Source organism: Condylostylus longicornis, unplaced genomic scaffold, assembly GCF_029603195.1.
Source record: "Condylostylus longicornis isolate FDR11 unplaced genomic scaffold, ASM2960319v2 ptg000049l, whole genome shotgun sequence".
Classification (NCBI taxonomy): domain Eukaryota; kingdom Metazoa; phylum Arthropoda; class Insecta; order Diptera; family Dolichopodidae; genus Condylostylus; species Condylostylus longicornis.
Genome location: NW_026578018.1, coordinates 7,201,390 through 7,222,689, shown reverse-complemented (window position 1 = coordinate 7,222,689; position 21,300 = coordinate 7,201,390). Strand labels below are relative to the sequence as shown.

General features: G+C 25.5%; 1 protein-coding gene across 2 annotated transcripts; it reads left to right on the top strand.

Annotated features, from left to right (window-relative positions):
- Window positions 1–7,972: 7,972 nt before the first annotated feature.
- On the top strand, window positions 7,973–21,045 carry LOC129611272 (uncharacterized protein PF3D7_1120600-like). 2 transcript variants are annotated; one of them, XM_055524330.1, is made up of 11 exons: window positions 7,973–8,108; window positions 8,433–8,662; window positions 8,725–8,801; window positions 8,863–10,133; window positions 10,229–12,505; window positions 12,554–15,635; window positions 15,696–16,229; window positions 16,444–16,755; window positions 16,816–17,886; window positions 18,965–19,596; window positions 20,870–21,045. In XM_055524330.1, exons 2-11 carry the CDS (start codon window positions 8,502–8,504, stop codon window positions 20,882–20,884), a joined length of 9,432 nt encoding a protein of 3,143 aa, XP_055380305.1. In that variant the 5' UTR covers window positions 7,973–8,108; window positions 8,433–8,501; the 3' UTR covers window positions 20,885–21,045. The 2 variants fall into 2 exon arrangements, with proteins under 2 accessions (XP_055380305.1, XP_055380304.1); XM_055524329.1 differs by lacking the exon at window positions 20,870–21,045 and having other exon boundaries at window positions 18,965–20,304.
- The last annotated feature ends 255 nt before the right edge of the window (window positions 21,046–21,300 follow it).

The following is a 21,300-nucleotide window of genomic DNA, read 5'->3' as shown; positions in this document are numbered from 1 at the left end:
AGCAGATTATCTTATTATTCTTGTGAATGTTGCAAGAATTTCTTTATAAAATAAAAATAGTTAGAATAAAAAATAATTTGAAATATTTCTCTATTATCTATTTACTCTCTTTTTTTATAAATCATCTTCCATAAGTACATGCTACACCAAAACCTCTTTTTTCAAATTAAATTTTAAAAACTTTAAATAAAATTTGAAAAAAAAAATTAGAAATTATTAACAACTAAGCGGGATAGAACGGAAAAGAAACAAATATATTATAAAAATGTAAATAAAAAATAGTTAATTGAAAAAAAAAATAAAATTTAAAAATAAATTATAGAATGAAATAAGTTACCATAGATACATTAAATACATACATATATAAATTTATATGTATGTTACACATATATATACACATAATATTCATCTTCAAAGCAAAAACAAATGAAAAATAAACTTTCTATATATATGTATGTATATACATATAAAGTGATAGAAATAGATTAGAGACTTGCAAAAGGGCGTGAAAATTTAATATACTTGTATATTTTACATTATTTATATACACATTTGTACATATATACATACATTATTATATATACTTTGCATATTATATATCAATTCATTCAAATGTTATATTTTTATTATTTTCCTATATTATTCTTCTATATTATTTACTTCATCAAAAACTTTTCATATATACCAAATGATACCAAAAAAAAAAAAATATAATTTTCATTTTCTAAGAAAAAGAAGACAAAAAAAAAATAATAATCACTTTATATTTTTATTTATTTATTTATTTACTTATTTTTTTGGTATTATTTCGTTTTACTATTTAATATTATTTTTGTATCTTTTTTATGATTCATTCAATATATAATTTATTTTTATATATATATATTTTTTTTTATAAATTTTCAAAATAAGGAAACCCTCATTTTATTTATATTATATTATGTATATATATATATACATATTATAAAAATATTATATGTAGATTATTCTCGACATGATAAAAATACACAAGCCTGGACACTGAGAGAGAATGACAAGGTTGTGAAATGTGATAACAAAAATGAAGTTGTAAAACGTAAATTTAATATTACTCTAATCTCCAGCAAAAATCTCCGAATTTTCCTATATTTTTAATTGCATTTATAAGAAATTTTATAAAATCACAGAATTTTACATGTTGTTTTGTCAGAGCAAAAATATAACAATTCTAAATTTTGTATTCTAAGCTTATAACTCTTGATATATTTTGTTCAAATAATTTAAACTTTTTGTTTCTTTTTATAAGAATTTTCTGATTTCAATCGAATTTTGTTCAAATAGAAAATTCAAAAAATGAAAATAATTAAAAAAAAGCACCACAATTTTTTAACATAGAAATTGTACTCTATTACTACTCTGAGAAATGTCATTTCTCTAATCAGTATGTATATATATGGCATTATACATACATAAATAATATTTTACTACCACTTAAACAGAAAAAAATAGTGTCCATGCCTGTATTTTTTTTTTGCCACATTATGATATTACTATAGTATACTCCACAACAGACATATATATTATATAATATACTCGTATATATCTTATCATATATATAAACTTGTACATTTACACAATAAATAATATGTGATAAAAATATTGTTATTATATCAAAAAAAAAAATATTCATTATTTTATACATAATACTTGGAATTAGAACTATTGTTCAATATGTATATATATATTTTTTTTTCTGGATACAGCGATCTAATAAAGAAACTATGATTTAGGAAACAAGAAAACCAAAAATTGAAAAATAAAAAAAAAACTTAAATGAAATTTATAAATGAAATAACATTTTTGTAGTAAGAATCACAAAATAGAATGAAAATAAGCACATATACACAGACAAATACAATTTATAAAAATCAAATATAAAAAAAAAAAACGAAAAAAAAGTATAGACAAAAGTCATTGATTTTCTGTCGTCTGTTGAATAGTTTTTTTTTTCGCTTTCTCTTATTTTTCTCATTTCTCTTGTCTTTTTTTTTTTTTTTTTTTTTTTGGGAGTTTTTATGAAAGAGAACTCATAAGTAAATATGCAAGAAAAAGAAAAACAAAAACCATAATAAATAAATTATATTTTATTCTTCTATTTTTCCTTCACTAAAAATAAATGATATTTAGCCAAAAATAAGTAAAATCAGTCTGTAAATATAGGCAATAATTCTTGAATATATATATTTACAAAAATATTATTTTTATCTTTTTTGGAAATATTATAAAAAATGTTTTTATTATCATTAGAAAAATTTCAATAATCAATTTATTTGTTATACACTCGTATATAATTCAGTAAGTTTGTCAATCATATGATATCCTTAAAATTGAAATTATTCACTAAATATGTGGCGATTAAATAATTTTATTAATAGGATCTTGAATATTAATGCACATATGCAATACGTTTTCCCTTTCAAATTTTACATTTTTGAAATATTCCAAGGTTTTACTCATCCAAATTTTTACAAACATACAATTTACATATTATACCTATTATAAATATTGTATATATATATTTTATAGTAATATACAGAAGAAAAGTTTTGTAATTACACAATAGAACTATACTTTTTCTAAAAGTAGCGCTATTTTAAACTAACAACTTAATACTTAATAGCGCTCCTCAGAAAAGTAGTTTATTGTGTAATTATAAAAATTGTCTTCTGTGTATCACATCCAAATATATATTTGCAAATATATTTAATAAATTAATAATTTTTTAATCAATTGACATAGAACAGAGAATATGGCAATTATTATGGAATGCTTGAAATTAATTAGGTGATAAAACAATGATTAAAATTTTAATTTTACAAAAATTTATTGTAATATGAAGTTTTCTTTTATATTTAGATTTTAAAAGATTTAATGATAAAAATATGCTGTACGCCTATATATATATACATATATATAGAATATATCAATCGAATAAAAAATTTAAATTTGGTATTCACAATATAATAATAAGATTTTGAAATCAAAATAATAGCTACTTAATATTTAAAAAAATTTTATATAAAATTCACAATAAATTTAATTTCACATTAAATTTTTTAATTTAATTGATAATTAATTAATAACTTAAATTACCATATTAAAAATCAATTTTAGTTTTTATCAATTTTAGTCTTTAAATAAAATTTATTTTTCAATTTGTTATTATTATAAATTATTTTAATATAATTAATAATATTTACTTTTTGTTATTTATATTTTTATTTTTTATTCTTTTTATCAATTTATTAATTTATAATTAATAACCACTTTTAACACTATTAATATTATATTAAATAAATTTTTCATATATTAAAAAGGAAATTGAAATAATTATTATACAAAATATTAATTATATTCAATAATTAACTATAGATATTGAAAATTTTCTAAATATTTCTAATTTTTTATTATTATTATTATTATTTTAAATTATAAATTTTATTAATTAACCACTAAATATTATATTATAATAAATCATAATAAATCATACGCGTATATAACTATATTGAGAGTGTATATATTATTAATTTCACTTAATAGTAGTAACTTTATTATTCTTGATTATTTAATTTAAATTATTTCGATTATTATAAAAACAAAATTCGAAAAATTAATAAAATAATTTTTTGTTTTATTCAATTCATTATATACACTTTAATATTATTATATACATACTTACTTAATATATTATATACACCAATTAATAAAAACAAAAAATAAATATGCATATAATATATAATATAATTATGTATATACTAAATACATGTATGTACATCCTTTTATACTATTATATTTTATTTACTGATTATTTTCGGTAAAAAAATTTTTTTGTATAGTGTATAATTGTTAAAATTTTGCCGTTTATTATATTTCATTGCCGGTTTATTAAATATATATGATTTTTTTTTTAAGGATTAGATACATACATATACATATACAAATAATCAGGAAAATTATTTAATTTATTTTATATATATTTTGTAAGAACAAAAAAAAAATAGAAGCAAGAAAATTAAAATTTAATAATAGTATAAAACCTTGAATTGTTTTTTTTTTGTTTTCTTTTATTTATTATTATTTTCATATATTTTACTATAGAAAATTTAAATTATACATATACATTTATTATACATATGTATACGTATAAAAAATAAAATTTTAAAATTTACTACTTTTTTATTTTTATATTATATACATACGCATATAGTCGCCTAAAAGCACACTCTTTATATTATTATAGTATATATATTCCTTTTATATATATCCTTAGACCGTATATAATAATACATACACATATATATAAATAACAAATTATAATATTCCCATATACTTTACTTATATATTATATACATTTGAATGTACATTAATTTATTTTTATATTTATAAATAATTTTGTAATATTGTACATAAGAATATTATTAAATCCGCGCCGTATATATATATACGAAAATTTTTTCCTCGGCAAAGAACTACTAGTACATAAAATTAAATTAAAAAAAAAAAATAAGAAAAACGAAAATATATATTTTGCAATTTTACAATGAAAAAGGAAATTTGATTTTGTTATTTTTTTTTTTCAATATTTTTTTTTTACTTCTTTCTTTCCCAATTATAATTTCAATACATTTATAACAAAAAAATGAATACGAGTAATTTAATTTAGGAACATTTTTATTAGACCTTTTAAGCACTTTTATTATTTTATATGAATTTTATTTTTATATTTTTCAAATATTTTTATTAATTTATTTCCATTTGAGAAAATTTCTTTAAAAATAAATTTGAATATTAAATATAATATATGAATTTTTTTTTTCTAATTTTTTTTTTTTTTAAATCAAAATCGAATTTTTAATAGAAAATATTCCTTTTACTTTATTATATACACATATTGAAAAACATTTATACTAAAAATATTAAATTAAATTTTTTTTCTCTTTATTTTCATCCTTATTTGAACAACAGTACTATCACTACCTATTTTTCATCGGATTATGGAATATTTATCAAAGGAAAATGATATTAAGGAAAAAGTTTTTGTAAAGCAATAAAAAAAGCTTAAATTTGTATTTTTATACAAATTTTTACTACACATATATATATATTTAATAAAAATGATAGTATACAAGAAAATTTCAAAAGAGAAATTGAGAGAGAACAAAAAAAAACGGAGAAACCCAAGAAATATATAACATGAATGTAAAAAAATAATAAAACTCAATGATTTATTATATATATATTTTTTCTCTGAGAGAAAAAGGGATAATTTCGTATGTTCCACAATTAAGTTAAAATATTATAAAAATAAAGATTTGTATTTGTATCAGAAAAATATACAAGAGATTTGAAACCTCTTTATATATTCATAAAATAAATATACACATAAGTATATTTGTGTATATTTAAAACTAATTTTATATAATATATTTGTATATAAATTTATCAGCTGATTTTATATATTTTATTATATTATTTTATTAATATTATTATTTTATTTACTAAATACATATTACAATAAGTAAACATTGTAACGTATACATAAAACTTTAAAATTTCGCATACATGTGCAATATAAAGTCAGTAGCGGCATCATATTATATTATGAGTATAACGTATAATAAAAGTTTTTACAGAAATATAGAACTGCTAAACTTCTCAGGAATCTAACTATTATAAAAATTATTCAGGAATTATTATAAAAAAATCTTTTTAATATTTTTAATATTTTAACACGTTCCTTTGACTACATCATTTATCTGTTCTGTAGTTATATGAAAGGATATTCATTGTTTATGCTATCAAACTTTTTTATGACCTGGTGGATTCTCTAGCAATTAGTATTATGTATATGGCGAATGGATTTATTTGCCAATGGAATAGCGAATTCATCATACATAATAAACCTATAAAATATACATATAAATATACATTAATTTTTCAACAAAACAAAATATATCAATAAATTTTGAAATTTTAAAATAAACAAATTTAATGAAAAAATTTCAAATTTTATTTGAATTTTATATTAAATAAAAAAATTTTGAGCTTTATTCAGTTTTTTTTTTGCTTTGAAAGAGGAGTGATTTACCATTGAATTCGGCGAAAGTTGAGTCATGTATGTGTATATATATTATGTATAGTATTTTTTTTTCTTTTTTGCTATTTATATAAAAAGTTTTTTTGTAAGTTTGTAAATATATATGTATGCGTAAATAAAAATTTTCTTTCTATGATCCACACTTAGATTATTGAGAAATTTTCATTTTTTAATTTCCACCATGTGCTATGTCTGCTGAGTAGCTTTATAAAGCTATTTAATATATATGTATGTATGTAATTATGGAAAAGTAATTTAAAGCATGCGTTCTTATACTTATGTATTATATATAAAAATTACTCGTTTTCCTTTTGGCAGAGCTTAAGTATGTTCGTTGTTTAAATGTTCGACTATATTATAATAAATTAATAGCATTTACAGAATGGTAAATTATCTTGACAATTTGTAAATTTTTTTACATGGTGGTCCTTAAACCATAAAAGTCTTATAGTGACCCTAAATAATATTAAAATTGAATATTTATTTAAAAGCAAATTCGCATCTCTCTGTTTAAAATAAATAAAATCCAAATGAATACACAAAAATTAATTCATATGTATGTATGTATGTATGTCATGACCGCGTTTTAAAAAATTGTTTTTTATATAACAAAATCAACTGCATAAAATAAAAAATTTGATCAGAGTTTTTGTAAATTTTCCGTTTACATAATATGTATTTATTTTAATCTTATTTATTTAATCTATTTACAAGCATATATATTTATTTCATCTATAAATTGAATTCAATTATATACATGATTAGAGAATTTCGTACCCTTTGAATTTAATTTTCATATGACTATTGATCAAATTTAAATTTTCATCTATTGGCAGATATTAAAACTAATATGTTTAACGTTTGATACTAAAGAAAATATCAATATGTACAATTAATAAAGCAAGTAAGTGTCAATCCAAAATGTTAAGAAAAAACTAAATAAACAAATTTTTTTAAAATAAACAATTTTTTTTACATAATGAAAGTTAAGGTAAAAACACAAAAAAAAAACATAAAAAAAATTTCAACAGTATGTCGTTTTTCTGTTACTCTCACTTGAATATACGTTACCCCCGTTGCGGATGTCGCACAGCAATTTCGACATTGCTCATATCAAATATATAATAAAAATTTGGCAACTAACAGAGTAAATTTCAATTTGATATTTATGCACTAAACACTAATCGGTTCAGTTTTTGTACTTTAAACATTTTTCATGAATTCTGTTATAAATGTAGGTAAATTCATGAATTTTATTTGATGAAAAAAATGGAGTATATAACAATTGCTCGTTTAATTTTTATTGAAATCAAAATATCGAATTTTTGAATAATTTAATTTTGTTCAGTTTTCATTATTGAAAATGTTGTACATACTAAATTTTACGCCAAAATTTGATATGTGAGCCAAATTTAAGCTACATGTATATGTTTTTCAAAGGAATCAACTCAGGATCCTCAGCGATGCGATTTATAATTCAGAAAAGATTTTATCATAATATCAGTAAAGTTTGAAGTTTTTTTTTATATCACAACCGCATGTCATGAAGTGATATTACAAAACTTTTTAATTTTTAGTAATGCATGCATACAAATATATTTTTTCTTGTTAAAGATATTACTAATTCATTAAAAAAACAAAAACTTAAATTATGGATGTTTACCTTTAGAGAGCGTTCTAAATACCGAAACTAGAAATTAAAAAATCCTGACAGCAAATCCCCTTACAATTTGACGCGCATTTGTTTAATAGAGTCGTCCTATTTTATCACGCTATTTTTTGGCAACAACGAAAAGAGAGATTTATCAATGCTTTTTGTATTTTCTTTGCAATAAAGAAAATGTCTGAAAAATATTTCTTATATTCTGTTTATTAGTAGAAAAAGGAAAATTTTAAAGTAAATAAATTTTAAAATAAAGACGTAACATTTAATTTGAAAGTTAACAATTTGAAATAAATGTTATACGCATAGGTAAATATGTTAATTAAAAGAAGTTGGTGCTTTTAAAAATGTATATTTGTAGTTAAGTTCTTGTTTAGACAATTTGAATTGTCAAAACGCCATTGTAATTTTACAAAGTATAAACTAGGTTTTAAATTTGTAAAAAAATAATTCTGTATGTTTAGTTTTAAAAAATTATAGTCTTTGTTTTTCTTAATAAATGCTAATATCATACATTTCTATAACTGTTTTTATTTTTTCAAACTCTTAATAGTACGTCATATTGCCTAGTTTATATAGAAATAGTAGCTAAAATTATACATATATTGAATCAAATATTAATTAAAATTTTAGTGAAATGAAAAATATTGGACTATCAAATTGAGAAACAATATATTTTATGTGTAATTTAAAAATTTGAAAATGTCTTCAAACGTATTCGAACCTGGAGATATAGTCTGGGTTAAGTTAAGTAACAGCTGGTGGCCAGGAGAAGTATGGGATCTAAATGAAGTTCCAGATGATTTAAGTTCTCTAAAGAAAAAACCAATTGCAGTTGTTAAATTTTTCAAAGAAGATTCATAGTAAGTAAAAATGAAATAAAACTGTGTGTTGATTATATATTATGATATTAATTTTATTTCAGTGAGTATGTAAAAAATGTCAATTCCATCTACGAATATAATTGTCCTAAAAAAAATGACTTTATTAAAAAAGGACTGGGTAAATAAAAATTAAAATAAAATAAAACCTTATAAAATCAATTCAAATATATGTATTTCAGAGTCAAAAAGATCTTCAAACAATTCTTTTTCGGACAAATTTCGTGAAGATGTAATAACAGCAGAAAAATTAACCGGTGGGGATATAAACATACTAGAAAATTTATCTATAAACAAGCAAGCCTCTGCTACAAGGAGATCCAACATTGTAAAAATGATTTTTGGAGATACATCATCACAGTCTAGCCAAAAGAAAACGCAACAATCTCCTAAAAATAATCAGAAATCTAATTTAACCGAAAAATCTCCAAGAATTTTAAATAACTTAAGAGGTCGCAGCGTTGTAACAGTAAAAAATATCATTAAACCATCTATATCAACGCCCAATATAAACAATTCCCCTCAAAAAACGCACTTCCAAAGTTCGAACTCAAATCCAAACACACCTTCAGCAGGGACTTATAGATGTCATTTGTGTTCCTTTACAAGTATGCGCCAAAATGTCATAATTTTACATTCTAAAACACATTTAAATCTATCGGGATCATCCAGATTATTGCCAGAAAACAATAGATATTCGACTCAAAACGTACCCAAAGATAATTCGATAATTGTGATTGATGATGATTCTGACAGTGATAATGTAAGTCGAACGCATACCCCTCAAACTCTTGTCACAACAATCGACACATCATCAGATTCTCAAATCATTGATGTTTCATTATCACCACAAGAATCATTGTCATCATCATCTTCGGGGAACAAAACAATATCTGCTAAAAAAATTTTACCATTTAGAGCAAGCGCAAATAGTGATAAAAAGAAAAAAATCAGGGGAAATAAAAACACTAATATTTTTACTAGTAGTACACCTATGAAAACAAACACTTCAAGTGAAATGGTAGAAAACATTGATATAGCAAAAAACAAAACCGATCATATTCCGTTAATTAAACCACCCAAAAAGCAATTTCGGAAAGGAATACTAAAAGACATATTTGAAGATTGGAGTGACGATGATACTGCATCGCAGAATAACGTTAAAGATGATTCTAATAGAGATATTTCGAATAAATCACCGGATAACGAAGTTTCCTTATGCAAAAATAAATCACATGAAAATTTAGGTTGTAGTAGACTAGATGAATCTGATGTTGAAGTTCTGAAAAATTTACAGCAATCAGAGCGTAATGATAAAAATAAAAGTCCTCTAACGATCCAAAAAATAAGAAATATACCTAAGAAGGACAGACAACGTAACATTATTCTTGAAGATTATAGTGATTCCTCATCAAATATTACTCCAAATGCAAATATTATTCTGGAAAATCGTGTAAGTACTTAACATAAATTTTAAATTTATAATATGAATTTTTGAACCTTTGCATTGCAATAAAATACCTTACTGTTTGTAAATATTTCTTTTAGGAGACGATTTCTTCTAATGCCCAACACAGTGCAGAAACAATCGAAGGTAGCTGTAACGAACCTAACTTAAAACAAATTGATTCTACTGGTACTACAAATGCGCTTTCTAAAGACGCATTGCAAAATAAGAGCTTTTGCATTATGGAAAGTAGTGCATCTGAATTAAATCATCCGAAGACTGATAACAACTTTGATTCGATTGATAAAATAAATACAGAAAATCGTTCTGATAGTCCGAAAATTATAGTGGAAGAAAAAGTCGATACCGATTCCGAAATGGATACCGAAAAGAGAAGTAGTGTAGCTGTTGTTGAAACAACGAATAATGTAATAGAGGAAACAAATGAAAAAGACACAATTGAAAATCAAACAATTAATAACGATTTAGTAACAGACGAAAATTCACAAAAAGATAATTGCGCATCGGATCGGCCAGTCGAAAGTGAGCAAATTGAAAGCCCGGAATTCGAACCAATTAATGACGTTAACGAACCCGTTGAAAAAGAGACTCAATCTGAAGAACCTTCTTCTAAAGTTAATGATGTAGAAATGCTTGTGGAACACAGTAATTCAATAAATAATAATTCAAAAGAAGCAGATATATTATTAGAAAAAAATATAGTTGAAAACCAGAACAATTCAAATTTGGATAAAGCAGATAAAATTTCAAGTGAAATTGAATCAAATTCAAAAGAAAATGGAAATATTACTAAAACACTGATATCAGATAACGCAATGGAGTTAGATCAAAATGTAAATGTTAACGAATTCAACAAAAATTGCAAAGTAGGTATGTCGAATGCAGAAGAGATATTTGACAAAAATGACAAAGAATGTCAAATTCAGCGAGAGCAAATTTCATGTATTGAAAATGAAGAAAACGAAATAGTTGAAAAGCAAAGCAATGGATCAGAAAATGCTAATGTAGAAGATGTTATTGAAGAATTACAAAGATCAGTCGAAATACCAGAGGAACAAGAAGATACAAGTGAAAAATCTTTGGAAATGGTGAAACCACACGGGCGTAATAAACGTTTTGTTGCCCATTTAAATAAAAGTTTGAGCAACAAAATAAGAAAGTCATCTCGTAAATCTGACAACATATATAAGATTTTGGGGCGAGAAATAAGCACTCCATCCCCTGTTGTTGTTGTTGACTCACCACTTCATGTACAAATGGAAGCTCCTACAAATTCTCAGTATGAAACAAATACTCAAATAGTTACTGAAAAAATGAATGAAATATCTGACGAAACCCCAGAAATAATACAAGAAAATAGTGAAATAAACGAAGAAGATGTGAATAAAGAAATACGTGACATTGAAAATATTGAAATAAACGAAGAGGATACAAAAACTCCCCGAAAAATGAAAAAGAAGTCGAAGCAGGATTCCACAGAGAAAAAGCGGACAGATTCTGATAGATTCATTGAATTCTTGGAAAATGAAATAAAAGCTACGCCCTCAGAGTTACAAGAAACTGAAAAGTGTGAGCAGGAAAAGGTTATGACTGAAAATCTGCCAATCCAAGAAAAACCTGTTGGTAGAACATTAAGAGAACGTAAGATCCGAAAGGAATATACAGAAATTGACGAAGACAGTTTCACAGGAGAGGAAAAACTTCAATATCACCAAACTGACATTGAAAGTACAAAGCTAGAAATGAAAACTGAGAAAGCTAAAGAATCAGACGAACCAATATCCCCTATAAGTAATAACTTAAAATCCTCCAAACCCAAAAAAGTTGGATCTAGGCAAAACAAAGCTACAAAAAGTCAAGTTTTGGATACTAAACCTTCAGATTTTTCAGAGGATAGAGAAATAATTCCAAAATTAATAATAAAATCCTCAAAAGAATCTGGTAAGGAAGCCACTTTAAAAGTAATGACTGTTTCCTCTAATGTAACAGATATTGAAAAAACAACTGAGGAAAAAATGAATACGGAAAATGAAGTTAAGAAGGGAATTGAAAAAGTGTGCCCAAAATCTCCAAAAAAGTCACCAAAAAAATCTTATTCTAAACAAAAATCTGTCGAAAGAAAATTGTTTCGGAAAGATTCTGTGGAACAGCAAAAAGTGGACAAAATTCGTAAGGATGACACTCCAGCTACAATTTTTGATTTCCAAGAGGAAGATGACACCGAACTCGTACTAACATCGCTTTCAAAACTTAAAAAGAAATTTATGTCCCCAGATAAACAAAAGGAATCTGATTTATTTCCGTCAATGGATAAAGAAAAACAGAAACAAATAGAAAAAGAGGACGAAAAATTAAAGGTATAAAATAATTATTTTTTTTTTTTTGAATAACATTCTTTTTTTAAGGTTGAAATCGAAAATTTGTTGAATGACACAAGAATGTCGGACATATCGCTAGTTAAAACACCAAGCAAAACAGTTTCAACAACAGTAAATAACAGTACTAACCTACAAAATTCAGTAACATCTGACGAAGTCAAAACTTTACCAATCAAAGAAAGGGGTAAAAGATTTTTCAAATCTAGAAATGTATCTCGTAATGAAGAACATCAAACGGTTCCATTGTCCTTGAATACAAGCACTCATACTGATAAGGCAACCAACAATAACATGTCTGCAATAACTACCGACTCACTTGCAGATCTCCAAAAATTAAGTGAAGTGAAAAAATTAAACTTAAATGAAAAACATCAAGAAAAACAATCGAATGAAATAGACGAAATATTGACTTCTGATACGGTTGAAAAATCTGTGGAGCCAAAGACAGAAGAAGTGAATGCTGTTGGTTCAATTAAAGGATCTGAAATTACAAAAGAAGACGAATTTGAAATGGGAAAAGAATTAGAAGTAAATGAGAGGGATAACATATTGCTGGAAACATCTAAAGATTTACATATTTCAACTACAAATTTGAAAGACAGCCGTAGTGAATCAAATAGTAATTCCATATTAAATGAAAATGGATACAATGTACAAACTAAAGAGAAGGAAAGAAAAAGAGGCTCACTTGAACTGAAAACAAATGACTTAGAAAAACTTGAAAATGAAGGAAATTTGGAAAATTCTACTAACCCCGAAACGAAATCCGTTTCTCTCAATAGCTACGACACAAATTTAATCGAATCTACAAAAGTAGCCCCAATTTCATTAAACCAAAATGTGTTATTAGACACGAACTTAGACCTGCAAATTACCCCACATTCTGTTGATGAAGAAATATCTGTTCACAAAGAAGAAAATAGAAGTAATTCACAGATTATTTCTGACGAAAAAACTGAAAATGAAACGTCTGGAAATAATATAACTCGTAGAAGACGTTCCCACTTAAAAGTTACACCTAGAAAGAAAAATGTGCTTGAAGAAGGTACTGAACTTGGAAAACACCAGCAGGAATCTCAATTCAGAGGAGAATTTGGAGTTGAAAAAGAACCGCAAAAACCGACACAAGACAATGATCAAGATATTGTTAAGAATACTGAAAAAGAAGAAAATTCTCACTTAAAAATAGAAGAAGTCTCGCCTAAAATGTCACCAAAAAAATCTAACGAAAACATCGGTCCACAAAGTGAAAATTCAACTGAAAAGGAAACAGCTCACAATGAAATTTTAAAAAACATAGCTTTGGATAATGTTGACCCAGAAACAATTAGGGGCAAAAATGAGTACCCAATAAAAGGAAATTTGTCACAGAAGGGAAAAAATGAGTCTGATGTTGATTCTGTAAAATCTGATACAGTAATTTCTGAGAAATCTTTGCTAAATGCATCTGATGCAATAATTTCTGAGAAATCTTTTGAAAATGATCAAAAAGATAAATCCCATCCAGTAAATAACACCGCTTTGGAAAAACTACAAAATTCAAAAAATTTAGAAGATGAAAAAGCAAAAACTAATTCTGATTGCAGTGATGCAAAAAAGGAAATTATTGTTCCTTCATTTTTTAGTATTGGAGAAGAAAGTAAATCTGAATTAAATAAAGAAGAAGCTAAAAGTGATATGCCTAGTAAAACCGAGAAAGTGCAAACAGAAAAATCTATTACTGAACAATATGAAGCTAATTTTGTCGAAAAATACATGAAAGATGCAGGTATGTTAAATTTAACTCCTCTTAAATATGATATGCAACTTGGAACATCTGCAGAATTAACAAATATTACGCCAAGGACCCTACAACCTGATTCTTATCAAGAGAGTGTGAAAGAACCAGAAAATACTGATTCTATTGCAAAAACATATAAATCAATAACATTGGAAGACATTAAACAAACTGAACTTCACAATATCGATTTAGAAAAAATTCAACAAACAGAAATTGTTGTCAACAAAACATATGAAATTCCGTTAATAGAACAAGCAAAAGCTATAGTTGCAAAAGTTAATGCAACTGAATCTTTGTCTGACATCAGATCTTTCCGCCCAAAGCGAAAATATCCTAGTCGACAATCTTCTATCTCAGTAAGTACTGAAAATTTAAGCAGCGAACTGTTAACACAATCCGAAGATGTGCCTCTTAATTCTTTAAAACAGTCTATTGGGGAGGAAAATGCTTCTGAAATTAAAATACCAGATAAACTTAACGAAAAGGAAAATGACGAACTAATTAAAAATTCCAACAATTGTGGTTATGACGAAAGTGGTAGCAGTATTTTAGGCAGTAGTTCATGTCCCGACTTCCACATTTTAAAAGCTGTTGATCGTTTGGCTGAAGCACAACAAAATACTAATTCGACTCAGATACAATGTAGAACCTCCACTTCACCGGGGAATACTAGAATTACTGTTGACAGCGAAAATCCTCTAGCGACACAAATTGCAAACATTTTAGCAACGGGATCTGATACTAAAAGTATAAAAACTAACGAAATTTCCAACAAATCCGTTAACAAAATTACTACATTAACATCTATCACAAAAAAGAGAAAACTATCAATTGAGGAAGACATTCCCACCTTTATCATTGACAAAACAGCTTCAGTTAATACGCCTGTTATGTTAAATGAAGCTTTAAAAGAAACAACTATAAAAAATGCACCAGAAAAGCCCCAAAAGATATCAGAAAGTCAGAAACCCGGAAGTGTTAAGAAATTATTACTTGTGCCACCAAACAGCTTACAAGAAGAAAAAGAAAAAAATACTTCCGGAAATGAACAACACACTAGTGCGAGAGAAAGTAGTACTACTGAGAATTTGTTAAAAAATCTAAAAACTAAAGAAACTAAGAAGCAAGTCAACGAAAATTCGTCCGCTACCATATCAACTACAGATGCGGCTTCTACAGAAAATGTTTTTGATATATCAACTTTGCCAATCTTGCTAACAACAAATGAGGAAATGCTACAAGATAATATTCAATTCGTTATAACCCAAGAACCTGTACTACCGCATGATGATCGCCAACAAACTGTAGAACAAATACTTACTCCAAACGGTAAATTTGTAGAAACATTTTTGAATCTATTTAACAATCTCTTTTTTTCATGTATTCCAGCTAAAAAAATTCGAGGCAGGCCGCGAAAATCAGATCCATCTTTACCTCAGACTACATGTACTAATTCACCGGCATACAATCAAATATTATCAAATAATGTGACGCAACAAAAGCTTCCTTCTAAAATGGCACAACATACATCTTCATTAAATTCCACTCAACATTCAGGTTTTATTAAAAAATCACAATCGGGTATTACGTCTGCTTTATCTCAAATTTCAACTGTTGAAAGTTGTAGTCAAACCTATAATGTTAAAGCAACTAGCAGTCGCGAATTAGGCGTTGATTCTTCGGGGAATAGTATTGTTCTAATTCAGTATGGCAAAAATAATCAAAAATTAATGAAAATGCCCAAAACACCAACGGAACAAACTACAAGTTTAGACGAAAAAACGGTCTCTAACGAAAATTCTATTAAAACTTCAGAAAATATCCATAAACAGCAGTTAGGACAATTATCTCAACCACAGCAACAACCACAAATTAAAAGCTTCCCTAATCAAAGAAGTGGTCAAATTGTTCTTCCTAACAAAGGTAATTTAATCAAAAAAGTTTTATTTAAGAGTTTTTCATAAAAAATTTTCAAGTACATATACAATTTATTACATTATACATAAAAGTAAAAACGTGACATAGAGTACTTATTGTTAATATTTAACACGAATTATAAATATTACGAATTATGAGGGAAAAATAAACTTTAAACTTCATTTTTTATTTTAAATAAACTACCATCGTATAATTTCAGGCACTGACAATATAACGCAATCTACAAATGTACAGCACGGAAATCAATTCACAAATAATCCTTCAAGTTCAAACGAAGTTGTTGTTACGCCTTTGTATGAGAGTGGAACTGTTGCACAAAAACCGCCACACCAACAATTAACGCAAATTTCTCAACAACCTGGAGCACAAAATAGTAAACCGAAAAAATCGCATCTGCAAAGGACAACCTATGTTGGCGGTGAAAATAGTGAGGTAATTATACGACAAATCCAACAACAACAACAAGAACAGCAACAACAAAAGCAGTGCCAACAAATGACTAACGCGTTTAGTAAGTATTGTCAAACGAAATAAAGTAAAGGAAATTGAAAATACTTTTTTAATCTTGTAGATCAACGTGGCAGAAAACGTAAGGAACTAGAAACGCCTATAATACCACCAAATCAAAACTTAAATACTCAACAACGAAATAAACAACAGAAACTGGAGCAACCGCAGTCTCAGCAACTAAATCAAACGAAACTATCAGCACATAATCAAGTAGCATCTTCTTCGTCCAGCATACATTACGACAACACAAAAACGCAAATATTACCACAAATAGATTCAAATTCCTGTGCAATACCTAACCAAACACAAAATCAATCACAATTACAACCGCAAGCTACTTTACCACAGCAAACATCTATACAACAGCAGCAGCAGCATCAACTTCAACAACAACAACTTTTGCAACAACAGCAGCAACAACATCTTCAACAACAACAGTTACAACGACAACAACAACAACAGCAAAAACAGCTTCTTATCGAGGAAGAGATTGCTGCTAACAAAATAATGGCTGTCCCAGCAAATCATTTTGGAATACCTGGAAGCGCTTATTATCTTTGTTCGCAAGACAATGAAGGAAATTATATGCCGATTGATAACCAAGAACTATATTTAGATCCAGAAAGTAATCAATTAGTACCATTGTCAGTTTTAAATGCGAAGACAGTTGCCACCGCTGCACCGGATGGTTCAGGAATAATCGATGGCAGTCAACAAATGAATTTAATGGAAACAGGTACTGATTCGACAAATATTTGTATTGATCCGGCTAAACAAAATTCAGATAACAGCGCTATTGCAAGTAACACTACGTCAGTAGATAACGTCGACGTTGGCCAGCAATTTGTACCAACTAATAATTTGACAGCTGCAGAATTATCAAATATATTGAGTCCAGATCAATCAATCTGCATAAACATTGATGGACAACAATTAATATTAGATCAACAAAGTTTTTTGGCGCTGGTAGCCGCTGGGGGTGAAAATACCCAACTTGAAACACAAGATGGTCAAATTCTACAGTTAACTGGCGAATTTTTAGCTGCGCTTGGTATTGGGGTTAATAATAATGAAAATGTTATTTCGACTGAAAGTGGTGCTAGTTGTAGTGGTGGAGATGAAAATTCGTCAGGTAATTTAATTTTTGACAGTTTATCATTTAATCTAAGTTAGCACGAAGTTTAGCACCATTTTCACCATGTTCATACATATATTTTAAAATAAAAAAAAATTAAAATATTGCATCACTATAAATTTTTATATTATTTCATTATAATTAAATATTTTATTGAAAAGCATTAAATTAACGTTACTTTTTAATTTAATTAGATAAGAAAGAAAAAATTTTATGTTCAAAGTAATTCTGTTTTGCAATTTCATTTATGGCATTCTGAAATTTAATTACAATTTAATTTTCAAATATTCAAACATTGTAATTCGCCAGATTTTAATTATGATCGTTCATCTACTTTACTAATTGTCATTTAAAATCTGTTAGTTGAAAGTAGTTTATATAATTTTTATTATTTTAATAAAAAACCTTACTAAGTTAGTTAAGAATAATTTAAGTTTTTGTATAGATAATTTTCTTCATTTCGTTGAATAATCTGAATATTAAACTTAGAACATGTAAGGCAGAATAAAATAGAAATAATGTTAAACAAAAAATTATTATTTTCTTTTTTTTTATTTTTAAAGTATTCTAGTAACAGGAATTTCATAAACAATCTACTCAAGGCGTTGAATTTTGTTTTAGAGAATTATTTGTTATTGTTTGATTACTGAGTGGAATTGATATTTTCAAAACATTTTGTTTTCCAGTACAGACTTTAATTTTCAAATGGTATTGGCATTATTTTAAAAGAATTTTTCAATAATATATATTTTCTGATGGGAGGGGGAGTTTAGAATATTTTTAACATGTACACCTTCTAATTAATCCTGTTAAAATTAATTTATTCGTGTTTCCAAATTTTTAAAAATTTAAGCGTTACATAAATACTTTAGTTTTTTGTCAATCAAAGGTGTTAGATATTGTTTATAACAAATAATTATTATAAAATTACTGGTAACGTATTTAAAAACTAAGTCATTACTAAATAAAGAATAAAATTAATTATACTTCTTCACAAATATAATTTCTTCAATTATAATAAAATTATTAATTTTTTTTTGTTTTCATTTAAAATATTATCTCTATGCAATTTCAGGAGGTGGAGAGCAAATTCTCCTACAAACAGCCAGCCAGGACATTGCAGCTAGCACCGACATATTAGCATCAGCATTAATTGATGTATTGCAAATTGAAACAAGTCAGGTGTCCTTAGTAAACACTGGAGGTGTTGGTGTTCCCGAAGAAGGCTTAGGACCCGCTTTTCAGGCATTAACACCACCGGTTACAGCTCAAACAAATGAAACAAATGCACTTTTGACGCAACCTCCAATTATGTCAACTTTGGAAGTACCTTCTAATAAAAAGAAACCATCAAAGCAATTGGATAATGAAACACTTTTATTAAATACTATAAGTGGAGTGTCTAGTAATATTAATAATAGTGTTAATAATAATAATGTTAATAACGAACAAAATAATAATATATCTGGAAGTAATTCAGTTAATTTAAATAATACTGAAAGAATATTAGCGACACCACAAAATTTAGAAGATTGTATTGCATTTATTGGAGTGTCTACACAATCAACAACAGTACCATCATCATTAGAATTACCAATAACTGTAACTAATCCAGCAATAGCTCCACCAAAAACTACAGCCCCTTTAGGTGGCTTATTTAATACAAAAAGTTTAATAGTCGAATCAAGTCAAATATCACCACAACTGGTAAGTTCAATAAGCTCAGATCCAGAATTACAGTTAGAATTATTTACAACATCATCAGCGTCTTCATCATCAACTAGTGGTACCAATAATATTAATAATAACAATAACAATAGCAATAGTATCATTTCAAAGAATACCAAAGACGATGGAGTCGCTGGTGATAATATTGTTGCTAACAACGTTGAAATTGAAAAATTTAATGACAATTCTAAACAAGATGTAGTATGTGTTGAAAGTGGTCTTAGTGATTTTACAAATCAATCAGCAATTGGAAGTTTAAGTTTTGAAGATCCAAACAGATAATATCCACTGAATTTTTTTCTTTTAAATTAAATTAAACTTTGTTGAAAAGTACATATTTTTCTTTAATTCGGTTTTAATTTCTTATTGTTACATAAATGCCTAAATTTTTTTAAAATGGCGCCTAAACTAATTAATTTTTTCCATTTAGCTTATTTTCATTATGGAAATGTACAAAAATGATACAATTTTATCATATTTAATATTTATATTTGAATTAAAAACAAATTTTAAATGGTTCATTTTCAAATAGTAAAACGAAAAGTGCAAAATATTTAAATAATCCTTAAGATCTCTTTTGAGTTGTATTTTATTAACTTAAGTTTTGAAAAATAAGAAAGTTTTTGATTTGATTGCTATTGAATTCCAAACAAAAAAAATGTAAATATTTTTAAAAATCATTCTCTATGCGAAATTGATATATCAAAATACTTTACCATTCCGTTGATTACCAAAAAAATGAATTGGTTCCATTTTTCGAATTATAATGATTTTTCACATTTCATAAAAAAATTCTTATTATAATTAATGTGTTAGTTTCTTACAAAAAAATTACCCAAACATTTTTAAGTTTAATTAATATTAATATTTTAAATATTAGTCAGAAAATGTTAACTCCATAAATTTAAAACTTTAAAATGTAAGAAGAAAATAATTATCTATTTCTCCATATTGTTTTAAGTTTAATTATATGTACTTTTTTTTAAATAAAATAGTAAATGTTTTTTTTTTTTCGCTTGAATTTTTATTTGTCTTCACTTGTTTTTATTTTGATTTGCTTCTTATTTTGAGAAATTTTAAATACAACTTAAATTTATTTTCTATTTTTTTTGAATCAAAAGAACCATTATTTTCTTGATCTGTTTTCTAACATTTTTTCATGTTACTTTGTTTAATATTTTAGTTCTTAATGTTACAGTTTTAGTTGCTGCTTCTCACAGTTCTAATTTTTTTATTTTCTTTTTCTTTTTAGATAAATATTAAATAAAAATTATGATTATTTTTCCATATGGTTAATTCATAAAAAAAAGGAAACGAAAAAAAATTTATTGTTTTTTTTTAATTTTTATTTTTAAATTTTTTAAAAAATTTTATATATTTACAAAACAAAGTAGTATTTTTATCTAAGTTTGTATATATATGTATGAATACAACACTTTAAATTCCCTTAAAAAATTAATTGAGTTTTTCACTAATTGAATTATTTAGTTAATTATTTAGTAAGGGATAGATGCAATTGACTTAGTTTAAAAAAAAAATAAAAAAAGAAACACTAAATAATATATATACATATATATTTATTATATATTATGTAATTGTATTTTATAAGTAAAATAGTATTTTTTAATACTTACAATTTTGTGCTCTTATTTTTTCTTTGCAAAAGAAAACAATTTTTTTTTA